The sequence below is a fragment of the Mus pahari genome, chromosome 2 (genome assembly GCF_900095145.1).
Source record: "Mus pahari chromosome 2, PAHARI_EIJ_v1.1, whole genome shotgun sequence".
Taxonomy (NCBI): domain Eukaryota; kingdom Metazoa; phylum Chordata; class Mammalia; order Rodentia; family Muridae; genus Mus; species Mus pahari.
The window spans coordinates 59,598,742-59,617,711 of NC_034591.1; the positions used below are offsets into that span (position 1 = coordinate 59,598,742).

Sequence of the window (18,970 nt, forward strand, 5' to 3'; positions counted from 1 at the left end):
ATGGGAATCTTTCGGGATAGCATTTGAAATGTAAATAAAGAAAATAATAATAATAATAAAAAAAAGATTATATTCTCATTGTATAAAAGGCACCCCAAATACCCACACTCCAAAAGGACTCCTTATTAACCTTTGCTCTGTTTCCCTTGCGTGGTTATAGGTGGGTAGGTGTATATATCCACACAACCAATGTAGAGATACATAGGCTTGCACGTTGCTCTTTGTTCAATTTTCCTATGCCATTGACATCTTTAAACAGAATGATTTTGATGAGTGAATATATTTCAGCATCTTTTACTGAATGTTAACTTCAGTTCTGGGCTTTGTAATGGCATAGGGAAGCATTGAAGAATGACATAAGAATGGCCAGAGTGGGACACTTTCTCAGAGATGATTCTTGTCAGCTGCATAATCTTGGTCAACTAAAATTCCCATGCTTCACTTTCTATATTGGAAAAAAAATTTTCATCCACCTCATAGGACATTGCAAATGTGAACTGTCCCACTCTAAGCATATTCCCCAATATCCTGCTAGACAGAACAAACAGACAGTTTTGGTTCCTATTTTATCTTTCCTTTCTCTGTGTTAGACAAAGCTAACTTACCTAGTTCCCAGGCACTGGCCTAAATTTTCTATGGAGTCCATGTGCTTTGATGTTCTTATCTTCTGATTGCTTTGTGGGGTCTCTCTGGGGACATTTCTGCACCTTACACTCCAAGCATCTGACTTGTGGCAAAGAGAATGCCAAATGGGCTCTTCTCTTGGGTAGAAGAGCAGATACCCAGGTGTATCAGGGTAGCGGAGTGGCAGTTCCCTTCCTATCATCGCCTCGATTTTCTGCTATCGACTGATGGCCATCATGGTACCAGCCAGGGGCCCAGCACTGCAACTTTAACATTTTCTAGGGGTTGGAATGCTTCTCCTTGCTCTGAATTCTCCCTTCTTTTACTTCCTCCTGTACTTGCTTTGGCTGCTGGCCCAGCTTTCATCAAGCAAGCACAAACTTCATAACTTTTCTTCCATTGTTTTGACAATGGATGTGATTTGTATATGGCAGTATGGCTTAATATCCCTATTTATGGCAGCTCCCTAATCTGGAGGCAGGATTGAGGAGGCGGAAACTCCAAGTCTGTCGCCTGACCCAGAAACTGCATCTTGTTTCTACAGCAACTGCCTTCTCTTACTGTTTCTTCCTGACTGTGGGCTTGGGTGATGCAGGAGGGTCTGTTTTATTCATCATCTGGGGGACAACACTTGTCCGTGTGACCCCTGTGCTTCAGGCAACTGGGAACCCAAATGCATGCTGATGTTTCCTTTGTATGCAGTAAGCAATGATGCTGAATTGTTTAAACAATAGTTAATGCTGGCAAACAAAACAAAACAACCAAACAAAAAGCAAGCAACAACAACAACAACAAACAAACAAACAACGAAATAAAAAAACAAAACCCCCTACAATTAAAGAAGAGAAAAGTTGAGCCCAAGTCACAAGTCACAATGACATTTGGGTCACTGAAGCAGGGTGAAGGTATTGTGAAGGTATTTTCTCCTTATTCCTGTTATTACACACACATACACACACACACACACACACACACACACACACACACACACACACACAGCTTTGATAATTACTGCGGAGTTGGATGGTGACCACATTTAGCAAATATTTGTTGAACACTTGCTTATGTCAGCCAGTGAGTTTGGATCTAGGAAGACAGGAAGAAGCAAACCCGGTGCAGTCCTGAGCCAGCTTGAATTTACTCAAGGGAGAGAGATGTAAACAAGTGAGCTCAGTAAGACAGGGCAATGAGATCAGCCAAGTGCAGCCTGGGTATTGCTTGTGAGGTCGGCTCGAGCCCCACAGAAGTCACTAGAGAGTCATACACATTCTGGGGAGATCTTCAAAGATACCATGGAGCTTGTCAGGCAAAGCATGGGAAGTTGGATGCTAGAGGACCCTCTGCTATTCAGAAGGGAGCTAGGGGAACAAAGTGGAGTTTGGACAACTGAAATACGGAAGGCTTAAAGGAAGATGGGGTGCAGGACATGACAGCCTTCTGGGCAGCATTTTAGAGATCAGAACCCCATATCTGCCACTCTTCATGGACAACTGGATGCTAGTTTATTTTCACTAAAATAACTCTTTAAATATGACTACACTGTGATACTAAACCAACTGTATTGTGTGAGTCAAAGGCATGAGCCATCCTGGTTTTCTTACCTAAATCACCGAATCGCTCTCAACACATCATCCTGTTCTGCCCCATATTTCTTCCTCCTACATGCCCAAAGTGCTCACTGCCAGAACCCAGGGTTGAAAGAGCCTGGGTGGCCACCAGCACCTATTAGCAGTACCTCCAGTTATTTGGGTCCTTGGAGGACAGACACTCCGAGATGTATGCATCTCTATACTAATAAATAATTCCTTGGGCTTAGCCTCTCCTTCTGGAAGGCTGCTCCCCTCAGTGGCAAATCTTTAACAAGAAGCACACCCCAACACCTGACTCCATTCCTTCTGAGCTCAAGGTTAGCAATTCCAAAGGATGCACTGTGTGGAAAGCGGTTGCTTAAACTGAGATGACTTGCAGTCCCTTTCATATTCCTGCATCCCTAACATTGTTCACACAGATTATCCCATGTAGACCTCTCAATAACTCTTTGACATCGATGCTGTCCCAACCTCTATTCGCCATCTGCATAAACTCCAGAGAGACACTTGCCCATGTTTCCAGGGTAGAAGAGTGAGAAATCCAACAGAAGCACCTTGATTCCCAGAATCCGATCATCTGTCCCCACATTTCCACTCCAATACCACTTCCTCTGGAGATAAGGACTGGTCTCTGGAGTGTTTCCTGTCCTTTGAATCAGCCCATCCTAGTTGACATCATGGGGATGAAGTTCATTGCCAATTCAGTCTCGCTCATAGTCTCTCCCCCTCCTCCCTCTCATCTTCTCCCGTACTGCCTGACCCCTCAGTACAAAGACTCTGAGGCTCTGTCCTTAGACGTTGCTCAGCTTGCAGTGCCCATGGTCTGGTTCATTTGTGACTGATTGTTCTGCTCCCAGGGCGGCCCCTTTGTAAGCAGGGCTGTGTGCTTCTATCATTGGGAAGGGGGAGCGTCCAGCAGGTATGGCTTTCTCTAGGTACCTTCCACCCCCACCCCCCCAATCACAGCTCTTTCCTTTCAATTGCAGCCATTAGTACATAGTGCTCCTTTCCCCACATGTATCCAGCCCTTACCTAAGAAGCAAGGTCTAATCTGAGCTTACCGTTATCATTTTTAGTTTTTTTCAGTAGGAAGAAAAGAGTTTCAATCGTGATCACTTTTTCTGTATGAGATCTTTATAGCCCAACTGGAAAGGCAGGAAGAGCCTGCTACCTCTGCTCTCCCTTATGTGGTGTTCACTTAATGCATACATCCTAGTTTCCCTCTGCAGAGCTGCAAGCAGTCCCTTTCAATTTAAATGTTAATTGGAGTGTAAAATTAAAAAAAAAATATATCCCAAGGAAAACAGTTTATTTTCTCTAGCTTTACTTAATGGTTCTCCTTGTGTTTCTTCCTCCATCCTTTATCACAGCCCTCCTCCCTCGGCCCGCCTCTTCCCATCACTCTGGACTAGATTCAAGAGTTTAGGATGCACCTTCCTAATTTCAAACACTGGAACATTAAATGTGAGGCTCAGGAAACACAGATAACAGACTCAAACCCGACATGGTCCATGAGAGTTTTCATTTCCATGATTGTCTGCAGAACCAAACTTCCTCACCCAATGCTCTTCTCTGTGTGACAGTAGAGACTGTTGTCACAGATTTCACATCATAGCCAACCAAAAGTTTTCTAAAGCTGCCAGGAAAGGTGACTTAGAGCTTCCTAAAGTGAAGACACTTTTCACTTTCTTTTCTTCTTTTCTTTTTCCTTTTTCTTAAGTCGTTAAATGATGGAGAGAGAAATACAAACTGTGTAAATTCCCAATTAAAGGATGTTACTATGGGTTCAAGGAAACCGTGGGAATTGAGTGGTAGTTTCTTATTCCTAAAGAGAAAGATGGCAGGCAGGTAGAAGAGCTGTGGCACCATGTGCATATGACGGCAGAGTGACAGATGGCACTAACTCAAATGCAAATAGAAAGCCAAAAAGACTGTTAAACAACAGACACATTACACTCTAATGCCTCTACATTCAAACATTCCCAAGTGCTCCATGGACCAGATTTTGTGTGTAAATTAAAGCTAGACATTGTCTTCTTTCATCCATCCTTATTATTTTTATACCCTTTTTCTTTTTCTCACTTCTTCCCTCCCAGCTCCCTCCCCATCCTCTCTTGAGTTGGAACCTGAGGCTTCATGGGGCTAGGTAGTAGGGTTTCTCTGACACTGCCTTTGGGTTCAGCCCGCTCCCCCCCCCCCAGCAGTGTCAAGGCCCCCCCTTCTTGTCGTCTTTGGTCCTTTGTTCCCTGTCTCTTAGCTACAGTTCTGGCTTGATTTTAGGAGAAGGAATGCCAAGCGCATTTGCTCACATCAATTTTAATTCTTTTATTTATCCTGTTTCCTCGCACAATTCAATGATGCAGCTGTTAACTCTATTTGCAGTCCCCTGGCTTGGAGACCATTGATAACTTATTTATTTGTCTTTGGGTTTTGCCTTTTTCTCATCTGTAAAATTGGCATGCTTCTTGTTCTGCCTGCCTTCTGACCTACTATAGTAGCTTGCCTGAGCTACCACACAGATAACTCGGTTAACTCTCTAAGGAGAAAAGAACTGGTTGTTCACACAGAGACTGGACAAAGCCAGACTCAAGAGTGATGTGAAAATCTTTCCCGGGTCAATGGCAACGCAGTCAGGACCTCTGTTTTTCATCCTATTTCCACATCAACAACTTAGAGCAACCCTTTACCTAAGTCAACGATACCCTGTGGGAGACACAGAAGTTTACCTAAGCCGAGACAGAAAGAAGACAACTGCCCCCCGCGCGCGCGCACACACACACACACACACACACACACACACACACAAAACACCTGACACTCAGATCATTGGAATCTGCCAGGAACTTTCAGAACAGCAATTGTTTTCTCCATTTGCCTGCTTTTCTGCTCCCGCCCATTTTCTTATAAGTAGAACACTTTGCTCTCAACCTTCAATAAATGTCACCTCCTAATTTTATGGTTGGCATTTTCTTTAGATGTCCTGACTCACCAACCCACAGGTCCAGTGTGAACTCACGTGATGAGACCCACCATCCACTCAGCCCCTTAGGCAATAGCTTTGCTCCCAAGGGTCTATAGTCTGGGGCCAGTGTAGGACTTCCAAGCATTAAAGCCAAGTGAGTATTTGACCTCCAGGAAAGGTAGGTTTACTGGGGTTATAAGAGCAGGACCCAGAAGCCTTCACTGGGTGAAAAAGGAAAAACCCAGGAGAGGGTGCTGAATTTAGTACCTTCTGTTTAAGGTACTAAACTTCCCAGTGGTAGAGCTGGACTCTTTCTTTTTCCATTAAGCAAACAGTGGTTAAAGTATTAATCACATATTACCTGTTCCTAAGAATCAATCGACATGGCCTCACATGCCTCTGCTGACAGGTCTGATCAGGCCATTAGGGTGAGGCAAGAAGGAATCCCATGGTGGCCACTAGTGTGACTGTAGAGCTGGGAATGAAAGGAGAAACAGTATCAGTCCATAGGAGGTGTCCCACAGGGACTGGGGCAGCCCATGGGCAGGGATAGTCCATCCTTTCAGCTATGGCTAGCTATGCAGGAGGCTGAGCTTGCACGTGAACATTGCCATCAAATGGCTCTCTCAGCGAAGCTTCGCCCGACTCACTTGGCAGTATGAACAATCTGCACACTGCTGTGTGATAATGAGGCATCCTTAGCAACTCACAGAAGTGAATACAGAGTGTCATTTCCACCTGGCTGGGGCAGACCTGCTAGGTGCTCAGAAAGGCAAAAGAGAAGCAGGCAGGGTAGGAATCTTCTCATTTGCCCCTCTAGGGATCTCTGCCTCTGGGACTAGGGAACTGTCCAGCTTCTGCTGGTGTCACCTTCCCACATGGGAGGGCCTGGATGGTTTTCCCTTTGTGTGTGTGCCTCTCTCTCTAGTCAGCTTCTCTTGACTGGGATAACAATGTCTGATTTTCCTTGTCAGAACAAAGAGACCAGACTCTGCAAGAGAGGGATCTTGACTCAAGCTATGTTCTGCTGGAGGCAGAGGTCCCTTTTATGTGTTTCATGACTCAGGGTAGGAGTGGATAGAATGTAAGAGACAGAAAGGATGGAGGGATGGCCTCCTTATGACAGACTCAGGTCCCTATGCCCACAGGGACTCTGTTGCGTTTGTTCCTCTGGGACAAGAAGAAGAGAGATGGGGCAGCAGTGGATGTGAGGTACCTTGATTCCAGGCAGGCACTTTCTCCATCACCCTGACATTGTACCCTTCCTTTGTGAGAGGAAAAATGTCCTTGAGACCCTCTAGGATGCTCTGTGATGCTGCAGAGGATTCAGAGTCTGGGGCAGAGGCCAGGAAAAATGGTTTGTTTTTGTTGTTGTTCTTTTGGGCTTTTTGTTTGTTTGTTTGTTTTTCTCTTGCTTAGAGCCCTGTTAGCAGGCTAGGGCTGGTATACTGCCTTAAAGGTAGGGGCGGCAGGCAGATTCAGGAAGGAGTGACCAACGTGATGGGTGAAGTGTTCCCCAGGAAGTAAAGAGTCAGTTCTATGGAAAGGGGGTGAGATAAAGAAAAAAGTCCAGGCCAGAGCCACGCATGGAGAAGGAGCACGTGACAGTAGCTCTGGTGACATCTAGCCACACAGGGGAAGGAGCCAGCAAAGAAGCTGAGTTGGGCAAGATGCTAAGTAGCCAGCAGAGATATGGAGCAGCCCTTCCATCTCCCTTCTGCTGCAAACAGCATTTTTTTTTCCAGCAACCTCCTTCCTCACCAAGTCATTCCTGGCTTTGTCAGACAGGTCAGAGATGTATAGAGCAGGCACAGTCCTTGCTGTGACGTTGGGGCAGACCCTAGAGTCAGAGGACAGAGGTAACTTCTGCAAGGAAGGGGCCTGCTCCAGGGGCTCAGATGAAGCGAGGGAGATGCAGCTCTTCCTCTGTTTCCAAGGTTTCGGGCAAAACTATGCCCCAAGAGCCAGCTTGGGATGGAGCAGAGAACCACACCCACATTTTCTCATGTGGCTTCTCCTACAGTCCAGCAGACCCTGGGTTAAAGCAGGGAGGGCAGCCAGTCTGCAGAAGCCCAGCTCTTCCCAGCAACCCACCTCGATGCTCTCCTGTCTCTAAAAGGCTAATGCTGTTAACCACACTATCTGGGTTCGAGTCTTCTCTACCACGTACTGTGCTACTATTAGCAAGTTGCTCTATTCTCCACACTAGAGACAGCACCCGTCTCTTCAGGATGGGACAGACGCACAGGAAGAGCAGCACATGCCTAGTGCAGATGAAGTGAGCCGACAGCCACAGGGGATGATGTGCTTGCCCTGTGCTTAGGAACCCAGCTGTCACAACACACTTGTGCAGAAGACAGTCACCACCAGTGGCTCTCTCCTGGGTAGGGGTATCCATAGGTAGTCTTCCTGCCCTTGAAGTGCCTCTACCCTCTTCTCCCTACCCCAAGCTTAGGGTACCCGTGACCTTACTGTATCACGTGTTCTAATGCTAACTGTTTTCCTCCTGCTTCCTCACAGATCTGCGTAGAATGACAGCTGGCTTCATGGGCATGGCAGTGGCCATCATCCTCTTCGGCTGGATCATTGGTGTCCTGGGCTGCTGCTGGGATCGAGGCCTTATGCAGTATGTGGCAGGGCTTCTCTTCCTCATGGGAGGTAAGGCTGCATGCGGCTGCTGGGGATGGGGAGGCCAGGGAGGCCCTGTTATCTGGAACCATGGATAAGTGGTAAGAGCTTACAGCACAGGGGCATGGCCAATATGGTTCTTTTTGTTCCCTCGGCTGTTGGATCATCAACAGTCTCTACCCCTGTCACCTACTGGCCACTATACCAGCTATTTGGGATATAAACAGAAATGAGATAGTCTTTAGTATCTCGAGTGTTGGGGACCTCAGTGCCCAGATGGAAGGGAGATACTGTGGCTAGGACACTCACATGGGAGCAAGTGGGGACCTCAGACTTGGACGCATGAAACCAGAATATGCTGGACGTTTCACATTCCTGTGCTCTGTATTTTAGTGTTAGACGAAGGAAGGAGGCATTTCTTCTCCTAAGAGCCATGCTCATCCTTGACTTACAGTTTAAAACAAAACAGTGGTGGGTCTAGACTAGATCCTTCTATTTCTGTTTCCTTTCTTACTACAGTTTGACCATTGAGTCCACACAGTGGCCTCTAGCAGACGGTATATAGATAGAACTGGGGACGGGTTCTGGTCTGAGCAGAGTAGACACTTCCTCACTGTCTACTTGGGAATCTCCTTTCTCTTTGGAGACTCCTGGTCTGTGGTTCAGCTCTGTGGCTCAGCTCAAGTGTCGGACTGCCTGAACGAGGTGGATGGGTGAATTGTGGGGCGCCTGGAAGGAGGGAGTGAGTGTGGACAGACAGACCGTGGGAGGAAGAGAAAATGAGTTCCACATTCGGGAGCAGAGCTCACTCAGGCTTTGGGCACTGTGCAGCTGCTTGACGCTAGTCTCCTTTGTGCCTCTTTCTGAGCTAAGGAGAGAAAGATGAAGTCGACTGTGGGACTCTTTAGCTGCAGGGGAAGCTGGGGAATGGAGAAGCATGTCCCTCACTGTGCCCAGAGAGATGTTTGGGGCACAAAAATATCTGGTTTAGGGGAGGAAGAAGACAGAGGCTTTGTAGGAAGGGCTCGGGCCCTGAAGCCTTCCTCTGCTCCCTTAAGCACAGCTACTCTGTGTCAAACACAAATGTGGGCTTCCCTTGGAGCTGGTACTTTTAAGGGGACTAACCTGTTATCAGAGTCAGGAAGTCCCCATGTCAGATCTGCCACCCCTAGGACCTACACCTGTGGTTAAGGCACAGGCTCAGAGAGTGAGAGGGAAGTGGTGGCTCAGTGATAGATTCTACGTAGACAAGTAGGTAAAAAGGGAAGATTCAGCAAGAATGGAAAAGGCACATTCAGGCTGGAGAGATGATGGCTCAATCAGTAAAGTGCTTTCTTTGCATGGGGACCAGAGTTCAGTCTTCAGAACCCAAGCCAAAAGACCAAGTGTGATGGTGGCTGCTTACTATATCAGCACCAGAGAGGCAGGCAGATCCCTGTTGTTTACTGGCCGGTTATCCTAGCTTGACTAACAAGGACAGGGAGAGGCTATCTCAAAAAGCAAGGTAGATGGCTTCTGACCAAGGATACCCAAGATTGTACTCTGGATTCCACAAGCACACATATGCACATGTACTTATACACTTACACATGTATGCACACACCCATACACTCACATTACACACATACATACTTGTACCTACAGGCATAAGCATAAACAACAAATTTTTTTAAGTATAGAAGAATATTTGGATCCAAGATTCCAATGATTGAATTACTGGATACTCTAAGTGAAGCAATTCATCAAACACACTGGGCAAGTTCTACATATTAAGTAATTTAACTTTCTGTACTATTCCATTTCTTGCCTATATATGTGTTTCTCTGAGTTAGAAATATACACATATATATCTTATAATGTATAATTTATAAATGTAGATAATTATAGTTTATGAAATATATATTTTAGCAGGGCCAAAATAGAGGCTAAAGAATTTCCTTCACACCTTCTTCTCTGTTCTTCTAGAAAGATGGTCTTCATTGGGCATTTCTGACTATTTCTGAGTTAAAGAGAGGGTACCTCACACACTGCAATAACCACCAACAAACTGTTAAATGGGTGTTCAAACCAGAGGAAACTATAAATTAAGCAGGGCGGCATTGTCTGGCCAGGAGACTGGAGGAGGCTGGAGGTGGTAGGTGGGATCTAGTTTTCCTTTTGGCAGCACCTCCAGAGAAGATCTAGCCCAGACTGGCACAACCTCATATGGATACAAGCAACCATCATGAGTCACCAGGGATACTTGAAGCCTTGGGAACAGGAGAACACAGGAACAGACCATGTAGCACAGGAACACATGAGGACACTGCTCACTTCTGACTCCCTCCCTGAAAGCGCCTTAGGCACGCAGGTTTACAGGAGGAGTTGGAATCTCTAGCCTATGCTTATAGTATCAAGTGCCTTCCCACGTCCTCCCATAGTTTCTGGAAGTCTTTGTTCCTCTCTACCCTGAGTCAGGGTGAAGGCTCCACCATCTTTTGTCTAGACTTGCACTGAAGTTCCTTGCTGGCCACCCTGACTCCACTATGACTATTCCATGACCAGTTTTGAACAGAGCAGTTAGCACGAATCTGTTTTCTTAAACTTTTATTACATTGTGTGTGTGTGTGTGTGTGTGTGTGTGTGTACATGAGGGCATGTGCTATGACACAGACGTTGAGGCCAGAGGACACTCCTTGAGATTTGATTCTCTCCATAACATTGTGGATCCCAAGGGTCAGACTCAGGTTGTGAGACGTGGTGGCAAGTGCCTTTGCCCATCGGCTCATCTGGCCATCCCAGCATAAGTCATTTAAACTATGAACCAGATATGTCACCCACCTCCTGTCAGTAGTAGTCTAATAATTTTCAAGTTCCTTACCTTTCTTTTAAAGTCTTTTACATTCTGGCTGACCTCACCTCTCTCAGCTCTCTTTCTGTTTCTTCCCGTATGCTCATGGTGCTCCGCACCCACTAGCTGCCTTTCTGTTCTAACATATAGAAGGGTTGGCTCAGGCCCTGGAGCTGCCCGATATCCTTGACCTTAGCAACAACTCACAGATGTCTCTCTCCTTAGGTTTCGGTCCCTACTCCGAGGTTCCCCTTCAGAGTCTCCTCGGCCAGCAATTCAGTGAGTGAGCCAGGCATACGCTACAGTTTAATTAGTTTCAGTTTCTTTCGTGTGCCTCTTCTTGCCTAGACATATGTTGTTAGTGGGTTTGCCACTGGTTATTTTTAGCGACTTTAAACAATAAACACGTATTATCTCATAGGTTTCCTGAAGAAGAATTCCAGGTGCAGCCTAACAGGGTTCAGCTGAGGACCTTACTAAACCAAGCTCAGATTTGTGGTTGGGTTCTCTGAGACTTAACGGTCCTCGCCAGGGTTGGTGGGATTTCTCTCCGTGCAGGTAGAGAACCCATGGAAGGTTGCTTGTTCAAAGCCACCAAGAGAGGCTCTCTGACCTCCAGATCCTCTCTTTTGCCTGTTAATAAATACGTTCAGATTGAAGGAAAATTGAGAGCTTGCGAGATGGCTCAACAGGTAAAATGCTTGATGCCAAGCCAGGAGTCCTGAGTTAAATCCCTAGGACCCCTGGGGTGGGAACAGAAAGCTGATTCTCACTGATTATCATCTGGCGTCCACATGTGGGATGTGACATGCATGTAGGCACATGCGCAGCATACTTATTTTTTTAAAAAAAATTGAGCAAGCATTATAAAGAATTGAGGCATCACACTCAGCCGTGTACCCAGTTCCTCCTTTTATTAATATGTTTGTGTTATTGCGGGACATCTATTACAATGGGCAAATAAATATTGGTGCATTATTATTAACTAAAGTTCTTGGCTCAGGCTGTTCCAGGATGTCATGTCTGACACCCAGACGCATTTAAAGCTACTGTTTCCCTAGGCTTCTCTAGGCTGTGGCACCTCCCCAAGACTTTGTTTAAGATGACCAGACCGTTTTGGCGTATTGACCAGACATATTATAGGATGCCCTTCTGTTGAGACTTATATGATTTTTTTTCATTATTAGACTAAATTATGGTTTGGGGGAGAGAGATCCCAGAGGTTAATGCCATTTGTACCTCATCATCACAACATAACTCAGAGTCATATCAGTGATGCTCTCTGGTCACTTGGAATAGGTAGTGATTATACTGTCTCTCCACACTGAATTCTTCCCTCCCCATTTCTATACTCTACTCTTCTGAAGGCAGTCATTGTGTCTCCACCCAGAAGGAAGGGGAAGCAACAGTGGGGTGCTGGGATGGCAGCACCCCTGTAGGGTAGAGCAGCTGCAGAAACAATTTGGAGTTATCCTAGATGGGGTGTTTGTCTCTAGCTCTCCACATTTAATTCGATGTGGACTCAAGGGCATTGATTTTGCCATTGGATTATATAGTCCAGTGCTGGTGTTCTTGCTCCCTCCAGTTCTGCCAGCCTTGGCCTTTGAGAAGTCTTCTAATTGGTTCTTGGGCCCATTGACATACCCTGCTACGTGAGGTTTTGTTTTCTCTTGTTTTGTGCTTTGTTATTTCCTTGTTTGCATGCTTACTTTCAAACAGCACAAGGCGCTCTAGGTCATCCCGTGTGTTTCCTGTTCCCACCCGGCACCATCTCTCCAGCGAGTGGTGTTTCTTTTTATTACATAATGACTTTTGAAATCGAGATCTGGTCGGGCATGGTGGCGCACGCCTTTAATCCCAGCACTCGGGAAGCAGAGGCAGGCGGATTTCTGAGTTTGAGGCCAGCCTGGTCTACAAAGTGAGTGCCAGGACACACGGGGCCTATACAGAGAAACCCTGTCTCGAAAAACCAAAACAAAACAAAACAAAAAAAAAAAAAAAAGAAAAGAAAAGAAAAAGAAAAAAGAAATCGAGATCTGGGGACTAGGATGGCTTCTTAACACTGTATTTGGCCATCATTTCCCTGCCTGCACTGATACCTCAGGTTCACGAGCATCAGCCCAGAACCAGGTCTGTCTTAGTGACAGAATGCCTCCTGGTCAAGAGCATGTCTGTGGTATAATAAAGAGCTGCTGAGTGACTACGTTAGAAAAGCAAATTGTATGGAAGGAACAGAAAGTGTTGGTTTTGTGCAGCCTCCTTCCAGAAAGTACCCCATCTTATCTACAGTCCCTGTTGTAAGAGTATTCCCTTTCACTGGCTCTTCTTTTCATATTTACTGAGCAGTACTAGAATCTATCTTTCCCAGTTAAAAATATCTTCGGTTCCTTTAGGAAGCAGAATATAAGTAATTCTTGAATTCGTGGAGTTTCTTAACCTTAACCTGGACTCCTGGAACCTTAGAAATCACAGGCCAGCCAGAACCCCTGTGGTTTAGGTAAGAGCGGTTGTGTCATTTCATGGAGCATCCAGCTGGTAGTTGGCATAAATGAATCTTAAGCCTGGCCCATGACACTAGCCTATATTCCAGCAGCCCAGACTGCTGCCTCTTGCCCACATATCCATGCTGAGCATCTCTGTGTCTCACTGGACTCCAGTTCTGTGCTTTTCAACAGCTGCCAGCATTTTCACAATTCCCCTTCATACGTTCTGTACACATGCACATGCTCATGCGCATGTGTTTTCTCTTTCCTCTCCCTCCTTCCCCAAGTAAACAGGAGGCATATGGAGGAGATGGTGGCCAGGACTGAGGGCATGGGTGATAATGGGGAAAAAGGAAACCATTAAAGGTTCTTCTCATACCATCTGTGATCAGTATGACCTTTTCTACCTTGCTGTCCCATCAGGGGGAAATAAAGAGAGTGCCCGAGGCAGCACAAGCTACCGGCTTTGAATGATTTCTGTAATATGTGAACTAGTGGTGCCGTGTGCTTGGCATAGGTAGCCACCTGTGCTTCAAGCTCCCAGGCACTTGGCATGATGCCCCTCTTCTGGCAGATGACAATCTTGCTTAAGGGTAGAAATTTTAAGAGCTTGAGTTTCACAGGATGGTCAAAGGCGTTGGGCATGTGTCTTGAGCACTGTCTCATTTAGGCCCTCAAGTGACTTTTAAAGAGTACTAGGAGCATTCGAGTTTTTCCATCAGCCTTCTCTCCCAGGCTCTCCCCGTTGCCAGTCCCTAGCTCTGGCCTGCTTGGAAGCAGGAGTTTCTCTAAGGTCAAGAGGTACTAAGTCTTCAACTTCATGCCTCTAGGTCCTGACTTCAAAACTCATTGATCAGAGAGGGGAGATACAAAACAGAGGAGCAGGTAAATTAGATCTTCCAGGAAGAGAGAATAAATCCAATAAGCCCATGACTTGGCAATATGCAAAGCTTATGATAAATGATCGTGGTTACTATGATGTATACGCCCTAAGCAAAGTCTGTTCTAATGAGCTAAGCAGAAGTGACTCTGGCATAAAAACATTTACCCCGGTGGTCTGATTTTATAGTTTTATGTGAGCATTCACTAGGATATCACAACTCTTCCCGAGACTTGTTGCCTTACCATCTCTCAAAATCTTAAGCAGATATTTACAGTCTAGTTCACACCCAGAATATTTCTTGCCCCTTGCAAGGTACACACCTGAATATTTATTAGCATTTGATAATTACATTCAGAAACCTATCCTTGAAGGGTGCATTTTGGCAGTCAATGTCATTTAGGGGAGGAGACATGTTGTCAGGAAGATTAGGAAATAACATCCAGGTTTACTTTACACAGAGCCTGTGGCAGCCCGAGAATCAAGAAGACTTCAGACCTTAAGCAGTTGTATCATTGCCACCAATGCTGCCATCCCTGTTGTAACTATCAGCCTCATGGCAGAACAGTAAGCATATCTGGCCACTGTGACAATCACATTAGGAGGCTCTATACTCCACTCACAGATATTCAAGTCTGCTACTACCATGTCCTGGTTAAGACGGGTTGATGCTTTCTTATTAAATTCTGAGATAAAATGCTGAGACAGAACAGGGAAGGGGTAGGAGGAAGGTGGTTGGTGAAGGTATCAAAAAAATAGCTATGGAAACTAAACCCTTGCCTCTTAGATGTCCCCAAGCACACTTGGCCATATGAGCCTCCTGCCATCTCCTGCCTCTTAACTGGGAGCCCAGAGTCCTTGATCAGAAAGCAGAGTCACCCAATGAAAAGAGATAATTACAGGTTTTTCATGAAGATATAGTCCAGGACCTAAGGAACACCGGACTAGCCATATGACATTGGAACGTCCCTTATCTGCTGCCTTTCATGCCTTGCTTCAATTTTCTCATCTATTAAAAAGAGCTAATAATAGTTCTCGATTCAAGCATAGCTGTGAGAATTACAGAGTTAACTCATCTGAAGGACTTACAACAATACCAGGTATTGTCCCCATAAAAGGCTTTGGTATTATTATTTTAGCAATAAGGTATTTCTTTTCTAAATTTGTTTTCATTTTATTATTATGTTTTAGGTGTATGGGTATTTTTTGCCCAAGTGTATGTTTGTAAACAATATTATGCAGTGTCTACAGAGGCCAGACAGGGTTCAAGTCCTCTAGAATAGAAGTTGCAAATAGCTGTGAGCCACTATGGTGGTTGCTAGGAGCTAAACCCCACGTCCTCTAGAAGGGCAGCCAGTGCTGATAACTGCTGAGCCATCTCCCTAGTACTTGAGATACCTCTCGTTTTAAATAACGATCTTTGGTGATACCCCTCTCCTCCCTGAGTGGCTTTATGTCATTGCTACCAATATCACCAAGAGAGCCTATGGTATGTGCTATGGAGACAGAAAAATGAATTCTCACACAGCTAATTCCTCTCATCTTAATCACTACCCTATCTGTTCATTTCTTCATTCAGTAAATACTGAGTCCCTGCTATGTGCCACATATCACTTACTTAGGATACACTACAGAAACAGAGAAAAGCTCACATTCTAGTTGGAAAGACAGAAAAATTAGTCGGTGCCATAATTATAGAAAACATGTTAGGTGATAGGAACTGTGGAGGAAAGTAGGAATGAGAAGGAGAGAGTGGTGAGACACTGCAGATGGGAGCGAGCATGCAAGGCCTGTTAGCAATGGTGGGGATGGGGCCGGGTCCTGCATGAGGGATGGCAGAAGGCTATAAGATGTTAAGAGAGGACCATTCCTTACAAAAAGACCCCCGGATGCAGAAAGAACCTGGAATGGTGATGTAACCATTGAGTCTGCAGACATTGGGCATCAGGATGATTGTGGCAGGTGCCGAGAGGGGTAGCGATGGAGGTGATGCTGAGAGGGGTAGCGATGGAGGTGATATCAGCAAGTCGTCAGATCATGAAGGGACTTTTAGGTCATGGTCAAAGGATTGATTTATTGAAGGGACACCAGTCTCTATTCTGTTCTCTCATATATCCATTGCACAAGCTACCCTGGGGTTCTTCACTGCGTGACATTATGAGTTTATTCTTCCCTGGCTACCTTCTGGGATATGTACTGTTGGAGACGGCCATTCCTGCCCTCTTGCTGGGGTGACCAGATCAGGGTTATGGTGCTAAACAGTGTGCTCTCAGAAGTCACTGCAGTGTGATATACCCCAGACGCTCCCTCTGCCCTACTAGGGACCCACTGCAAAATTGAAACCAATTGTACCGATATTGAATTAAAGAAATCACATCCACAAAGCCATCTGGTTTTCCAGCATTTTCAGAGCTCTCAAGCATCCTGTAACTAGGACAGAAGATTTGTTTTGTTCTGTTTTAGAGCCTCTGGGATAGTGGTTCTCGACCCTGGGTCTCGGCTCCTATGGGAGGTAGAACAAGCCTTTCACAGGGGTCACTTAGGATCATCAGAAAACACAGGTATTTACATTACAGTCCATAACAGTAGCAAAATTACAGCTATGAAGTAGCCACAAAAGTAATGTTATGGTTGTGGGTCACAACATGAGGAAGGTTGAGGAAATCTTCTGAAAACAGGTGTGTTCTCTATCCTGCTTCTAGCTCCCTTTCTCCGTAACACAGGCCAGGTATGCTGTCAGGATGACTGAATAAGCACAAAGCTATGAGTCCTTTCCTTACATGCCAAGATGACCCCCAGATGTTGACAAGGCAGAGGAGAAGGCTGACTCAGTTGTGTGGCAAGGGAGAATTCCACCTCACACACTTTGCTTGGACCTCAGAAGTCAACTCAAAATAACTAGAATATTAGACTAAGCAATCTTTTCAGTGTGGTATTTGACTAATGCAGTGTAAGATTGATGACACCAACACTGAGTATGAATAAGGAAATGTCTGGATCGATGGATACAGAAAGTGAGGATTTGGATCTGAAGGATTTGAAGACTCTTAGGGCACACCCCCCATCTGTGGATGCTTTGAATGCAGCACTTGATGGGTCTTTGGGGGAAGTTCCTTTAATGAATAATCAGATCATTTTCTTGGGTAGAATAGTTCCAGGAGTGGGCTAGCAAAATCACATTCATAAAGATGGTGAGTTCTGATCTTGGCTCTCACTATCCAGAATGGGGGTGGGGTAGATGATTTTGTTTTTGTTCTCATCGGAGAAGGATAATTTCCCCACAGCTTGGTGCCTTCCCAGTGTGCTTTCCTGTACCAGCCCAGAAATATCTGAGCTGTTGAATTGATATGGGCCAGCCTGGGACCAAGATGCCCTAAGGCTCCATCTCTCAGCACCAGGCAGACTCCAGGCATAGAAATAATACCACCCCTGCATTGAATCTTGCTCCAGTTCTGCAAAATGAACTCCCCATAGACAGGAGCATGGAATGAAAGACAGGCAGGGCAGTGGGAAGACCCTCCCCACTGCTAGGTGGTTATTGAGAAAGAACAGGTTGCTCCACCCCCTCCCAGTAGAACAGAAAGCCCCAGAATGCAGTGGAGGTGTCACAATGACAAGTTACCATGGAAACTTAGGAACTGTCTAAAGCAACTTCAAAAGACTCCCTTCCTGTTGCTCTTCTGGCTGCTCTTACAGAGATGGACAAGTTCCAAGGAAAGGGAAGCTGTCACCCAAGCGCTAGTCCTTAAAACAAACCATAAATCAAAGGAAAAGGATGACTTCTGAAGTAAATGGAGACCTTTTAGGCTCAAGAACTGCTCCAAAGAAACAATGATATGGGAGGAACCGGTGTAAAGAGGTGTGTCCTCTCTCCGTTCTCCTGGGAATGGAAGTGTTGAGGGGAGGGGCAGATATGACAGTGAAGAAATTAAAAGACAGTGAGAAGTGGTCCAGCAGAGCCAGACTGGGTCCGCCGCTCTCCTGTGGCTCCTTGCCACCCATCCCTACTACTCTTGTGTGGCTGAGATGCAATGTGTGTACCAAAGCCTGAAGGAAGAGACTGGAACCAGTATACTGGACATCAGAACAACCAGACCAGAGTCCATCAAGCAAGCCCTGTGATAACTAAAGCACATTCCCACTGGGCAGGAGAGTGTGATTTAGTGCCACCTGCTCCCCCATGCCACTGGAATCTAGAAAACTGGCTGAAACTAGGGACATTGGGAACAAAACCTAAAGGCAATCAATGCATTGGATAGCGAGGTACAGCTAGGGCTCAGAGCTGTATCTGCACCTCACCTGTGGGTAAAGTGGATGAATCCTGGCAAGCCCAATCTGTTTAGAGGTTCATACTGTGTCAACACCTTGGAAGCCTAGGGGACAGTGACCTTGGAGATATTTTAGAAGCATGTCCCTGGAGGTCCAAGTGGACCTGCTCTGGTGGACAAACCAACATTTTTATCCAACAGAACTCGGATTGCTGGGGTGGAGGAAACATTGATTGTATTTTATTACCATGTCAAAAATAATTTTAAAATGAATGTCCGTAAAGCTGATGTGCTTTGCTGACACTGATGAGACCGCCCCACATCTAAGACACTTTCCTAGTATCAGAGCAGGCTTATACCTCATAGCCTGATTTGGGGCTTAGAAAATGCATCTCTAACTACAGGCACTACAAAAGGTCAAGGGTATCCACGATGAGGCTAGGTAAAGGCAAGCATCCCTAGTTCACTGGACCATTTGAACCCACCCGGTGCTTGTTAGGTATCCAATAGACAACAAGCCATCAAGTCCTACTCAATTCTGGACACTGTAGAAGTTGACACTCTTCCTAATCTTGGAGTCGCTTCCAGTCTTCAAGAAGGGACACCTAGATTTAGTATGACCAACTAGCTGTTTTCATTTTCATTGCCAATACCTTTAAATACAAAATTTAGAGAAAAATGAGGAGGAGGAGGAGGGGGAGGGGGG

The 18,970-nt window shown here is 45.7% G+C and overlaps 1 protein-coding gene across 1 annotated transcript in view; it reads left to right on the plus strand.

The window, feature by feature from the left end:
* Nucleotides 1-18,970, plus strand: part of Tmem178b (transmembrane protein 178B) — a 366,258-nt gene that overhangs the window by 323,182 nt on the left and 24,106 nt on the right. The window contains exon 3 of the mRNA XM_021190870.2: nt 7,696-7,833. Coding sequence (XP_021046529.1) covers nt 7,696-7,833 — 138 coding nt within the window. The remainder of the gene's footprint in view (nt 1-7,695; nt 7,834-18,970) is intronic.